Source organism: Camelus bactrianus, chromosome 3, assembly GCF_048773025.1.
Source record: "Camelus bactrianus isolate YW-2024 breed Bactrian camel chromosome 3, ASM4877302v1, whole genome shotgun sequence".
In the NCBI taxonomy this organism is placed as follows: domain Eukaryota; kingdom Metazoa; phylum Chordata; class Mammalia; order Artiodactyla; family Camelidae; genus Camelus; species Camelus bactrianus.
In genome coordinates, this window is record NC_133541.1 from 64,964,151 (window position 1) to 64,978,970 (window position 14,820).

The following is a 14,820-nucleotide window of genomic DNA, read 5'->3' on the forward strand; positions in this document are numbered from 1 at the left end:
GAGAGTGTCTTGCATTTACAGTTCAACTTGAATTAAGAACTTGGGAGAGAACGGTTTCTTTTTCACTTGAAATAATAGGAACATTTTAAGAAATTTCTGATGCCTCACCTAAAGACCTTTCATCCTTCTCCAAGGTAGAGAATGAAATACTTCAAAACTATGCAATTCTTAAGTTCTTTTAGCTCAATGTTTTTTTTCTAACTTTTTTTTGATGACAGTAAATTACCTGATAAATTGTTAATATACTATTACCGACAGATCACTTTAAGTAAAAGGCATTGTATTACATACTTTTTAAATGAAATTCATGTCTAAGTCTTTTTGCAGTATGATTAAATCATGCACCTAGAATATTCTTAAGAGCCTAGGTAAAAGTATATTTTCCAGGATTTTAATAACTCCATAACAAACACTCTCTGCATATGTCTCTATGTTCTATTGTATTTCAAGTCTGGCAGATTGCCTATAAACTAAAGACACCAACAGTTTAAATCAAGTTTTCTTTAATGAAATAAAACCAACCTTAAACACGAATACACATTACATACAGAGAATTTACAGATGCAAATGAAGTTGAGGCATTCAAAAATATTTATTACAATGCCTTGCAAAATTTGAACATAAAAATTTATTTAAAAGAAAGTAAGTTTACAATCCTGGTGACCAACATATAATGAGTACCTACTATGTTACTGGCACTGGAAAGGCATATACACACTGTATATGTTGTCTCTTCTGGTGGAATGAGCATATTTACCCCATGGATGGGTATGTATATGTATGTATGTAGACACACACAGACATATATGCATATAAATATTTTTTTCTATTAGGTCTTTTAAAAAAACACCCTGAGTTATTGCAAAGAAGAAAATGAACCTTATATTCAATTGTAGTAATCCAAACTTCATTTTGGCTAATCATAATTTGACCAATAATTTTTTTTTTCCTGATAGCATGAAGGACAGTACTTAGAATTTAAAAGTTCAGTGTTCCAAAAATGCTGCTCTTCTTAAGCCACTTTGAAGTAATGCTGGTAAGTCTAAGATCCAGATCTACATGTTAATCTCTAGTTTTGCCTTCAAACAGAATTCAGTTACAAAGAACTTGGAAAGATTTTGAATCTATTCAGGAGAGGAAAACTCTTTAATTTTCTGACGAGTAAAAACTCCCCAAGAAACTTCATATAGCTTCTTAGATTTTGCTTAGCATACGTGATAAAACATTGATTGTTGCAGTTTGGTGACCCATGAAATTTGGGGGTTAGTTTTCTCTTCAGACCAGAGCATATAATTATGCAAATAAAGAGCTGTCACTGATCTAGTGAAATACTCACAAACACATGCACTCTGAAATTGGACAGAAAAGTGAAAATGGTTGGTGATGTGATGGTGCCATGGTTTGTTTTCCTGCCAAGTTTCTATCCAAGTTCATTATTCAAATTGTAAACTTTAAAAAGAGACATATTATTCTTGGGGTGTTGGTTGTCTTTTCATTTCAGATTCTTTGTATTGGTACTGCAGGCTGGCTACAAAGTACAGTTCAACATTATTTTTCCTATGACAGTCTCCCGTATTACCCAATGTATTAGCCAAGGAAGAAAAAGTGGAATGATCTGGAAAGAAAGATGCAGGCCATCTCCAGATTTCTTTCTAGAAACATGTTTCATGTCTGTTTCAAACAGAACTCAACTCCAACAATACAAAGAATATAGTGAAAGGTTTCTCACAAATCTCAGGGCAAAGGATAGGGAAAAGTTGCCTGGAAGGCCTCTTGGATTAAGTCAAATTTCCATTTTCAAGCTTTTTTACATTCAAGGGGAAAATACTGGTCACTGCGTGATATCCACTTAATGGTCAAAATTTCAGGATGATTTTCTCCCATCTAGCAATTAAAGCCCACTACATAGTATTTGGTGACTTTAACCTTTATGGTTCATTTATAATTACCACTCCTCTAAAACCTTTGTGCTAAGAATTAACAAGAGTTCTTCAATCTAACCATGCTCTTTGGCATCAAGGTCTCCCAATTCCAAAGTTATCACTGCACAGGCTGTTGCATAATTTCAGATGTCATGGAGAGTCTCGCTGATGAAATCTGAGAAGGCTCATGTCAGACCACTGACTGCTAAAGACATCACTACATGAAAGATCAGTGGCGTGAAACTTTAAAAACATCGATCCAAATGAATCAATTAAATCAACATTCATCCCTCCTAAGTGTGAGGTTTAAAACTATCATTGTTGCTTTTTTTCCTTAACCCTACATAGATTTCCAGATAAACGCTGGAATGCTTTGATGGCTACTTCTATTCTCGAATCTCTGTTAATCGACTTTGTGCTATTTCCCTCTTTTCAACATCTTCCACTTGGTGTACATTCTTTACTTTTTGTACAGTGCATGACAGTTGCAATGCTTTAAATCTAAAACCACCTAACAAAGCTCACGCTTTAGGTAGGGTAGCTTTAAGCTCTGTGAAGTGTTGATTAAAAACCCTTTCCCAGACTCAAACTGATCTTTTTGGAGATTAATAGAATATTAGATAAAAGGAAGACGAACAATTCAAGAGACTCCCACTCAGTCACACTATACAAGGAAGGAAGGAAGGAAAGTATTCAATTTTTGAAAGGGAGTACCTCCTGGAGTCTTTTATTTTATATTACTATAGCTCCTAATAAGTAATCATAAAATAACCACCACTATTACCTTTTTTTTTTGCCACCCATATTTCAAAAATGAGAACATCTCACATTTATTTAAAGCCACTTTTCTCTACAGAGGAATAGGGAAAGTTTTTGAGAAATTTTTAGACCTTCTGTAATAGTAACCTTTCTTAAATGAACCAGGATTACAGACACCAAAAGGAACCTGTCGATTTACAGTTACAAACTATGATTATAACAGGAGACACCCATGTGTCTGGATTGGAACTCTAGATAATCCAGATAAAAATGAAAAACAAAACAAAACAAAACAAAACAACTAAACTTATTAACACTGATAATATAGTTAACAAGTTTTGTCACCCACATTCTCTCAAAGGAATTACAAGTTTTAAAGAAGGAAAAGCTGTAAAATAAATGTAAACAAGGTATTTCTAGATTAGATGTAATACATCAAAGACCCGTATAGGGATCTGGGAGCAATTTAATCTCATCAGACTCCTTTTGGAAAACATATTTGTTTACCGTATGTAGTAAAGTGTGTTTTATAAAACGATAGTTTAACAATGGGTTCAAATTTCCTTGTAGCTAAGGAGATGTTTTAGATCTTAAAAAAAAGTCTTATAAAATGTTAGTTCTGTGAAAGTTCTAAGCCAAACTGTGACTCAAATCAAAGTTAGGATACTGCCTTACAGCAACAATCATCGTAATAAGCAGCTATAAGGTTTAAAGTATTGGTAAATGCTATCCTATGATTCTTTTTAAGTTTCTGCTTTTATTAACCTCTATATATGATTAAACTTCTGAGCAAGAATCATATGCTGCCGCTTGTTGGGGAAAACATTTTTATTTTAAAGTAGTAAACAGAAATATGTAATATATAGGAAATTCCTGTGCTTTAGTTTTTTCTTTTCTTTTTGTATAAACAATAACGCAATCCAAGTTGAAGCACAAAGCAGAAACTTGAAAAAAGAACAATGATTACAAGTAGATGTCCCCCTGCCCCAAGCAAATATCCATGAAAACTTTTAAGGGCTGCTTGTGTAGGTACCTTTAGAAAGTTCCAAAGCCAATATCTGGCTTTTAAGTTTGAACAGGACTATTTTGAATTGCAGATTTATCAACAACTCCTTGCTTCCCATTCTAATTGCTCTAAGAGCTCACTATATACTTGAAAAAAGCTCACTTCCTAACTTTACACCTTTACTCTCCTGAAAACCTGTTTAAAAAAACCAAAATGGGAGATGATCAGAGCAGAAATATTATTAACACTTGTGTCCAAACAGGTAGGCTACTACCAGTTGATTGTGGTTACTCCAGGAAAATTGAGGTGAATAGGATAATACTACACTATATCACAAACCCATAATCAACAGGTTAAATATTCTACATTATAAGGAATCTTATCGGTTATCAGTTGGAGGTCTGGGATGGTTTGCCTAGTTCTCTCCCGGCTGCTACAGCGCAGATCCACAAGTAGAAATTACATTTACACAACTTAAGTTTGCAAATAGCTCTCCATAGATAGTTAGACAAGGCCTAACAATCCAGTAGTTTTAAAGCATTAAAGACAATTAAACAGTGATTTACTTTAGTTACAAGTAAAGGTTTTTAAAAAGAGAGGTGAGAAATTGAAGAGAAGAAGGAGGGGAGTAATCTGGTTTATACGCTGAGCATATTTACTTTGCTCTAATTCAGCTGCAGAAGCTTCACAAGTTGAGCACTGTACAAGTGCTGATTTTAAAAAAATGCACTAAAATTAGTTTCCTGCGAACATTTTCATATACTGAAAACACCACATGATTTGTAACACTTTGAAAAATATATTCAATCCACACCAATTCTCATATCCTCTCAATGGAAGGTACCATTATTTTACACAGCTCACTATTGCTTCTAAGCTAGAAAAGCCGCAGACCAACATGCTTGACGTTGTTGGGGTTGTGCAAGGTAAGCCACTCAACGAGTTGGAAAAAATGATGTTCTGATTTTTCCTCCTATGTTGTTTTTGCTAAAATAACATCAAAAGATATGCACATAAGACTACTGAAAAAAGATCACTTCAATTTACCATCATTAAAATTATGAGAGCTGATTAAGGGATTTGTGTACCAAACATGTATTATCAGTTTTAAAACTTGCTGAAATTGGTTCATAATATAAAAACATTTTACCCATGAGGTGGTTATTTTAAGTTATTTTTCTGAGGAGTCAGACAGTTCCAAGTCGTTTTGGGTACACTTTAGCATGTCCTCAAATAAGGCAGGCAAATTGTTGCATACACTTTAAAAAATGATGAAAAAATATTAAATCCAGAACCTCATCTATGAGAATCGTCACTAAGTAATTAAATGCTACCAGTAATTAAAAATTGGTAATGTTAAGATTTAATATTTGAATTTAAAAATCAGCAAAATCTTAACTTATTTTACCTCATATTTCACAGTGTTGGCCAGATCTTAACTGGATTAAAACACTTAACTGTTAAAACTGTAGAGCAAAACCTTAGAGAAAGTGGACAACTACAAATTACACCACTGGACTGAGAGAATGTCTTTCACACCAGGTCTTTTCTCTTTCTATTTCAGAAAACTAAAATAATCATTTTAGCCCCACCTAGCCTTTCAGAAGGAAAAAGCTCAAGAGCACACAGGTTCATTTTCCTGATGACAATAAAAAATTCTATCCCTAAAAAGGTCTAGCTCCATGAAAGCTCAGAATAGACCATTCTAGTTAGGATTAACAACAAACTTCCTCCACGTAAGTAAGATTTAAAAAGCAAAACTTAAGTATGCTATCTAAATTACAATACCACTCAATACACATTACGTATTTAAAAAGTAAAGTTAATTCTAATGGTAAAGTCGGAAATTCCACTGACAATGAAATCTTTAGCACTTAAAAGATTTACTCATTGTTATGTTTTGGTTTAAACAACCTCTTCTGAAATTAGAGACTTTGGTAAAATCTCAAATTCAACTGGCAAGGATTTTCAAAGATAACCTGGACCCGTACTTTATAGATTTTTATGCGAAGTTTTTCTTCTGGTCTCGAAATGAAAATAGATCTTTAGGGAGAGAACAACTTGCCCTCCCCAAACTACAGAGCACATTATGGCATTCATGTTCTGAATTTAAATTTGGCTTTTGGGGTGGGGGAGGCGAAAGTTCCTTAAAAAAAAAAAAAGGCATAAGACACCCTTAGGGAAAAACCTACTTAAAATGGAAGTTTGAAGCCTAGAATAAAACTTTGCTTCTGTTCGGAGAGGGGGAAAAAAAGGCCATGATTCCGAGGGGAGGAGGACCGGGGCAGGGGGAGAGGCGGCTGCGGGCGGTAGGACCGCGCGGACGCCGCTCGCCCCGCAGCGCCGGCGCGGGCTCCGTCCGGGCAATTAGAGGCGCGCCGGCCACGCCGGGTAGGGCGCTGTCAGCCTTAATCTGCGCGCTGACGGGCAGCGCGAAGCCCGAGCTCAGCCCGCAGGAAGCACGACCAGTGAACCCATATTGCTTTGACAGTTGCACTCATCTAGAAATAATGCAAAACGCTATTTAGATGTATATATCACGACCCTGTGCTCTAGGAAGAAAACAATCTAATGAGGGGCTGGGAGTCTGCTCGCCGACAACCAGCGGTGGGGAGACGTGTGGATGCATGCTCGAGAGTGCTTCCTCGGCTTCCCCTCCCCCGTCTCGCTCGCTCTCCCCTTACAGCTCCTCGTGCTTTACTCGGTGGGAGCGCCGCGTCAGAGCCGGCTTGAGGGAATTGGTCTTGGCCTCAGAGGCTTCGGTAAAGAATTTGAAAATAGACGGGAAGCTCTTCCAGGAAGTTAGCTCGTGACGGTCGGTGCCTGCAAAAAAGCAGAGATTCGGTTACGAGGTGGCCTCGCGCGGTCCCGCGCAGGTGGGACAGGACCGCCGGGTTCTTCGGAGGCCCCGGCCGCCCGCGCTCCCGCCTCGGAGCCCAGCCCCCACCGGTCCAGGGAGCGCGTCCCCCGGCCGGGCACGCCTCGGCGCACCACACCTGTACCTGACGGTCCACTCTGCCCCCGGGGCTCCGAGGGAGGCTGCCGCCCGCCGCCCCCGGCCAGAGCCCCCAGCCCGCCCTCGACGCGGGGCCTCGGCCCGGACTTCCCCGCGGTCGCCCGAGGCGCGGCCGGCGGCCCCCGGGGCCTCAGCCCCTCCGGGCCAATCGAGGCGCACGGAGGGAAGGGCCACTCCCTCTCCCGCCTCCAAACCACCCACTTACCCAGGCTCGGCGCGCGCGCGGGGATTGGTTTCCCCTGCGCGCGGACTCCGGCTTCTGCACCCGGCGCGGAGCACCCGCGTTTCTTTGCTTCCCGAGAAACAAACAAATAGGATTTCTTTTGCTTCTCTCAGAAGCTGTGCCGTGAGACCCGATTGCCTCAGCGAGGTCACTGGGACCCAATTATACGGGATGTTTAATGGAAGGCCAGGTTCAAAAGAGACGAAACCTAGGAGTGTCCTAGCAGGCTACATCTTTTTTTTAAAAGCAGATTTTAAGGGAACAGTTTTAGAAAAACTAAAATGTTTCAAAGCAGTGACTACTAGAAGAGCACCTAGGAGGAATCCAATTTTCAGGTTTAGTTGTCAGTTTATGGGGTTATTTTATTTTATTACAGCTTCTTTCTGTGGCTTCAATTTAATATTGACGTACACCATTTTTCAAATAAAATCTATCTTCGGTTTAAGCCAGGCAAGAAATAACATTGATATAGACGTAAGAACAGATGAGGACATTAATCTGTTTTTGACTTCTTGTGATAGTTTATATCATTTTACTAATAGTTTCAAACGGAACAATTTTTTTAACGAAAAAATAAAAAAAAATTACAAAGACTCTCCCATAGAAATAATGAGTGAATAGCCTTGAAAGAGTTGAAATCTCTTCCTAGATCACTCTATTATGCAGAGAGACACTGCCTGGAAGTCTCTGGATTGAGGGCCTCTGTCTGATACTTTAACATTGTTAATGATAATTCTTTAGTCTGTAATAGTAGGTCATTGCTATGGTTACTCTACAATGGTGCAACACTTTGCTTTCCCCTTCAGCTATTCGCTGAGACCTGGTAACCACATTTGTTGCCTAGCAACAGTTTTGTGACAGTATCACAATCTGGGAGTTACAACAATAAGGATGCTATGGCTGCCGTCGACCAGAGAGCAGAAAGCTACAGTCTGTGCATGTGACTTAGCTGTGGGAGCTGGCCTTACTAGAGAACCCCCTTCTTTTAATAGGTGCCCTCAGAAGGAGGCTCTCTATCCTCTTCTCCTCTGCAGACTGGCCTTATGAACCTGCATCTGGAACTAAGATCTAGTATTAAAGTCATATCCTTGAGAAATATCCCCCAACACTACTGTGTTCAGACTGCAAAATAAGGTCATTTCTCTGTTTGCTTACTCATTTTGGGCAAAATTCAATGTTATTCACTAGAAGAGAGAGATGAATGTAGGTTTATCCTGGCAAATCCTCAAGTGCCTGACTGGATTTTTGACCAGTGTCAACAGAATTCCTGGGGAAAAACCTATACATACATACACACAAACACACACACACACACACACACACACACACGCCTGCACTGATAGGTGTGTACAATTTCAAGTTCTTTAAAATATATGTGACATTCACATATTCATTTTTATTACATAATTTTCACCGATTTATTCAGGTAACAACCTTAAAAATTCTTTTGAATAGGGAGGCATTTATATTCTCCAAACACAAAAGAAGTTTGTGAGCAGTTCTTGATATGATCAGACATACCTACTTTAAATAATAGTTTGTGGGTGTATCTAGAAGGGGCCTAGTTTCCGGATAGGTTTATGGAATGTCTATCCCTGATTCTATAGTGCTTGCAACTCTAGTTTCATTTCAGTAATAACTACTAATTGCACACTTATAATGATAAAATAAAGTCAACTGTATTGACTATTCTCAGATGCATACTACATGGAAACACCCATCCCCAAACACAATGGAGAAAAAAAGGTGTTAATTGTATCTTTTCCTTCTCATTTCCCATGCTTCCAGGCTCATTTGGCATTTCCTCCATAGTGATCACACTTAACACTTACTAGTGTTACCAAGGCTATGATCAATTTGTAAGCTTTCTCAGTAAACTCTTCTCATAATTCCTCCCAGCCCTTGAAAACAAATCCCACCCCAATTCAATCTATGAATCTAGAGGGACCTAAGGAGTCAATGGTCTGAAGCAATTTTAACTCCTTTATTTTTTCTTTCTTTGTGACAATCTTTCTGAAGGATGAACAAATTTCCCTGGTGATAAAAATCACTACAAAGGCTTTTTAGTTTTAGCTTATGATGAGTCTCTGCTTGATTAGTCCTGGGCTGAAAAGACCAAAGTCCCTGAGATAACTGAGGAGCTGCATCGGCTCTCAACATTTATCCTTGCAATTTAAGAGTATAAATAATGAGAATGTGTGCTCAGAGGAGGGAAATTGCTAGGAGTAAAGTAATAAGCAAGGTGGGTTAGAAACAATTATAGAGAATGGAGTGAGTGGGGGAGGAAGAATTCTCCCTAAAGTAAGGTGTGTTAACAGGAAAATCATACAAAAATGGCTTTCTTTTCTAAATTTTTGAAGTAGATATTTAAAGTAGCATTTGGAAGTTAGGTAGTTGCATGTCCATCTGGGGCTTCATATACACATTTTTGAAAATTCAGGACCAAAGTTAAATGAAAATATTCACATATTAATATAAATACCCACCCATGGCAATGCTTAGAGACGGGAACTTTTGACAGCAGCTTTCCAGTATTTAAAAAATATACCACTTTAGGGGAAATTATTCCATCAGAATGGAAACACTAGGCCATTACATTCTCTATTCATAAAAGCATTTAAAAGAGGAACGTTTAGGCCAGTCAAAAAAGTAGCCATTTACTAATAAGCTGCAATGATGTGCAGGTAACATGGAAACCAGTTCATTTAGCACTAACTATGTTATTTGAAGGAGATAAACACGGTTTTATAATCAGGGCCTGGTGTTTCCTCTACCACTACTTCATCCATGTCAAAGGCTGTTTTTTTTAGGGCCTGTGAACTCACTCCATTTTTCAAACCTCTATTTTCCTAATCTAAGTGGTTTCCACAATATAGGAAATAAAGCAAAGGGCTTTTCCATGCTAAATATCTGCCATGTTCTCAGGGAATGATTTTCATATTCTTTTGGCTTGTCAGGCTTGTTTTTACTAGATAATTCACCTTTGGGGCAAATTCAGTTTCCTAACTCATAAAATAAATTCAGTATCAAAATTAATGTGCAGGATCTCAGTTCTATATTACATAAAAGTACCTTTGCTCAGTCTTAATCAGTGGTTCTTAATGAGCAAGGAAGAGGCCTCTGGAGCATTTTGGAAATTTGTATAGAAATTCTGGAGGTCAAGATGATTGGAAGGCGCTATTGGCATTTAGTGGGAAAGGGCCACGGGTATGGACATTCACCAATTTGCAGCGCTATTACAGCATGATGAAGAATTGTTCTGCATCCCACATGGTTTTCAAATGTTTCACCAGCTATTCACGTAGTTGAAAAATCTGTTTATAATTATATGCGCTTAGAATTTAGATCTGTTTAACAAATAATCTCAAAGTACTTTTGTCATGACTTTAATATACGTGGAATTTTCTAGGAATCCAACTACCATGTAAATTGAAGGAATTTTGTACTTTATGTTGCTCCAAATATTACCAAGAGTAGTTTACCATATGAGAAAATCTCATCACTGATGGCCTCCCTGCCCACAGTGCTTGAGCCACCAATAAGCATCAGCCTGCATTTGTAGATGTGGAATTCATGGTGATTCTATGTGCAGGACCCACATAGATTTTTCCTGAGTGCTTTAAATATTCATATGTGTATGATTTTTATTAAGGTTATTTTTCTTTTATTCTGTCTGTTAACAAGAGCAAGACAATAATTTAGCAATCTTGTAAGTAGGTGAATTATGTTATCTCTAGAATTTATTTCAAGATCGTAAAAGCACTGCGGAGTATTTGTTGTAATGGGAGGTATTTAGATGATCAAGGGTCAGCTTAAATAAAAATGAAGTTAATTCTTTTTTTTATTACATTAGAGATTAATTTTCCCTATAATCTGAAACCTACTATAGCTATCTCTTCTATCCTTATGCAGAGTAGAAGGTGCCTTTTGCTTCTCTTAATGTTTCTTCCACAAATACTGTTTGTCAATGATGTTCTTCATTGTGAAATAACCAAAAGGCAGTGGACAGGGGATCTTCCAATAAAAATACTACACTGAATGAATATTTATCCTTTATAGTTCATTTGTTTTAAAAAAAATGAACTCTAGCAAATTTTAAAGGGGTAGAGACAGCACAAATGGTCAAAAAGATTAGAAAGTTTAAGTATAAAGGATGAGACTATAAATCATGTGAGAAAGAATAAATTGCTAAAACGTATCATGTGTTTTCCCAAAAGACTATGTATTTAAGAAAAAAGTGTCTTGTAATGGAACTGAGAAAGAGGGAGGCTACATTTATGTAATAGCATTTAGAAATTAAACAAAACATGGCTGGAAATAGCTCTGAGAGTGGAATGCTCAAAGAAAAAGATGAGAGAGACAAAAACACTGCTGTATCTTCTGTCTTGTCTATTCCCCTTACTTCTTCCTGTGGTGACTTTAATCCAAATGTCTCTTACAAGTCTACTTGGTCCATACTCCCCTTCACTTGATCTTAGTGCTTAGGTTTTTGTTTTTGTTTTTTTTTCTGTCAAAAACTATGCCAAAATATGCTATTGAGTTAGCAGCCAAAATCCTGATGTTTACTTTGGTATATGTAGACTACTCTGAAGCTGTACCTCATTTTATGCAGTAGATGCCTTAAAAAGTATAGGTAAATATAATTTCTGTAAATAGGGTAGTTTTAAAGGAAAAAGTGAGTTATTTACTTCTTCAATGAATCTTTTAATAGAGTGAAGAATTCTCTAGGAAAGCAAATAATCATTCTTCAAATGATATTATACACACACACACGCTCGCTCGCTCTCATACACATAATCAGATTTGTCAGAGATGAGGTTTACTAGTACAGCATGATAGAGACAGTCTGAGTAAGGTCTCACTAAAAAGATAATTTAGAGGAATTTCTTGGTCAGCCATTTACTATTCTAATTATTGCTAGTCATCTTATTTTACATGGTTCTAGACCAAAAGGTCATGGAATAATTTTGACAATCTATGCGTAATTTACATTTTGGGGTCTGATTTAGAATAGGGAATATAACTGTTCACAAAGTCACCTTTTGACTTTGTGAATGAGAAATTTTTTTAATCTTTATTTCTGGGGGAAAAAACTAGCACGTGCCCCTACCCTCTCACTAAAACTCCCTTCCCCTGCAACAAAAGACTTTGTTTTGAAAGGAAAAGGTAATGGATAAATTTTATAAGTTTCCTAGGATAAAGGGGAAAGAAGAAAAACTAGAAAGATCTGAACCACATTACTATTAACAGGATAACACGTCTATGGTACTTTCAAAATGACAAAGCTTGATTTTAAAAATTGATCTTTAACAAGAAAAAGAAATATGGGCAATTAAGAAATAATGAAGACCCTGTCAATATAGCTATGTTGATAATAACAGGTAAGGGAATTCTTGAGAAAATCTAATATATAAAAATCAGGAGGTCTGTAATATGCATTACTGAGTCCCTGTGGGATTAACTAATGAATTTATGAGCTCACTAGCAGTTATTTTTAGAAAGTTATAAAGAATTAGAGACATAATAGGGCACAGAAAAATAATGTGCCTTCTAAAAGAAAGAAAATATAACTACTAAAATTCATTTTAAAGTGAATTCCAGAGCTTCTAAGGAGAACATCATTAACAAAAATATAAATTTAGTAACATTTGAACAAAGAAGCGCTCCTAATGGAGACTCTCCAAGTTAGAAGCACAAGGGTGAGACTCAGCCACACTGAGGGTAGTAAGCGGAGTGGGGTGGGGTGTTCATCGGGACTGCGTGAGGGAAGTGCCAAGAGCAGCTCAGTAAACAGGTTGCAGGGCCTGGTTCAATTACTTGTGTAACATACAGGCATGTCTCTTTCCATTGTTAACACTGCTGCAAACCCATTAAAGCTGAGATTGTGTTGAGACCCCAAAGGCAAGTCATCAAGCTTGACCAGAGATAAGAGGCTGAAACAAAGACAGAAAATCAGTGGTAGAAACTTCTGGGTCATTTGCAGCTTCTGGGGAAGGCTGTCCTTTCCTCTAGCTTCTTTTCTATATCTCTCATCTATGGAAGGTGAGTGAGGGGGTGGCTGGGGCACTGGGCAGCTTACGACCCAAGAGACAACTCTGGGAGGTAAACTTCGGCAGAGTAGAGAGCCTGCAGTAGCTGTTGGGTCTCTGACATTGAACCTGGCAGACCTCTCCAATCAACCTTCTTCCAACTAGTAAAAAATGGACACATTTTTATTGCTTCAATTGCCTAACAAACCCAGACAGCTGGTGTAGAAGTGCTTTCTTTGGTTTTAATTTTTGTTTCACAACTACTCTTATTGTTGCCACAAGGGTTGGCCTCCAGGGATATTCCCTTTAAAATTTGAGCCCAGATGTGGGCAAAAGTTCTCTTCTTCCAGTTTCCTTTTGTCAGTTTCAAAAGTAACGTTATCAGTAGATCTTAAGAGCACAAAACACTAAACAAGGAATGCAGAGAATCATAAACAAGTTACTTCCATAAGTACAGGTTTCTGATCCTATCATTCCCAACACAACCAGTAAAGAGCTTTACTGGGCCCCATTCTAACATAACACTGACTGAGAGGGCTGCTGCAGCTTTACAAATACCTTGTCAGGCTGCCCTTTTCTCCCAGCTTCTCTGTGTTCCTAGCTAGTACCTATGGCTTATGGCTGCCAGTTTGACGTGTGTGTGTGTGTGTGTGTGTGTGTGTGTGTGTGAGTGAGTGAGAGAGAGAGAGAGGGAGAGAGAGGGAGAGAGAGGGACAGGAGGGGGCAGAGAGGGCAGAGAGAGAGGTGGGGAGGGAGGGAGAGAGAATGAGAAAGTCTGAGAGGGAAGAGATGAGAGAATGAATTGCAAAATACTCTCCTTATTTCAAAACAAGACAAAACCATTTACTAGTTCAAATATCTGAATCTTCCGTGGTCCTCCTCGCTCAATTGTGGATTCTATTCTAAAGGACAGATTTTGTGGGCAGTTTTTCCAGAGGTCCTGTGAGCGATTAATTTATACATTCATGTGTGTATTTATTGTACGGCAGGCACTGCTATTTCCTTGGGCTGGGGATGCGGTGGCGAGAAAAAATATATAAAGACTCTGCTCTTGGTACACAAGTGCTAGTGGGGATGAGAGACAATAAACAAACCAATGAACATGATCATTTCAGAGTCAGAAGCACTGTGAAGAAAACACAACAGGGGGATGTGAAGAGAATGAGGAGGAGGAGGAGGAGGAGGAGGAAGAGGAGGAGGTGGCGGGTCTAGGAGCTGTGGTTGTCAGTTAGACTGGGTGGAGAAGACTTCTGACCTGAGACCAGAGTGCCAAGAGGGAGCCAGATGAAGGTCTGGGGAGAGCGCTGCAGGCAGAGTTCTGGAAGAACAAAGGGAAGGAGGGGCTCTGAGGAGGAACGAGCTGGTTGCCATCAGGGAACTAAAGAGCTGGATGCCTGGAGCGAGGTGGGGGAGGGGGGAAAAGTGGTACAAGGTGATTCAGAGAGGTGGGCGGCTTCCAAGCCACATGAAGTCTCTCAGGCCTCAGTGAAAGGTTTGAATTTTATTCCAGGCACGATAGAAGAGCTGTTTGCAGAGTTTCTAGTAGAGGAGAAATATAATCTGACTTGCATTTTAGAAGAGTATACTAGTTGGTACATGGTAAATGGTGAGTACCTGATGGAGGAGTGGAATGATGGATTTAACTCTTCCTGACAGCATTTACTAACTCCTCCCACCTCTAAACCATTCTCTGGGGCTCACTCTTCTGCATACTTCAGAGTAAAAAACCTATCCACTGCTAGTTCACACAAATAAATAAAAGTGAGTAATAGTAATATGCAGTAAGAGTTGAAAGAGTACCTAAAAAAAGACATTTCAAAGTAGTGAATTAAAAAATGGAGTTGAACTAGAAACAGCATTTTCCT

At 38.5% G+C, this 14,820-nt stretch overlaps 1 protein-coding gene across 6 annotated transcripts in view; it reads right to left on the reverse strand.

Annotated features, from left to right (window-relative positions):
• Nucleotides 1–486: 486 nt before the first annotated feature.
• Nucleotides 487–14,820, reverse strand: part of ARB2A (ARB2 cotranscriptional regulator A) — a 362,742-nt gene continuing 348,408 nt past the window's right edge. For all 6 annotated transcript variants that reach the window (XM_045512561.2, XM_045512560.2, XM_010949571.3 and 3 more), the window contains one exon: nt 487–6,510. In XM_045512561.2, coding sequence (XP_045368517.1) covers nt 6,368–6,510 — 143 coding nt within the window. In that variant the 3' untranslated portion in view covers nt 487–6,367. The remainder of the gene's footprint in view (nt 6,511–14,820) is intronic.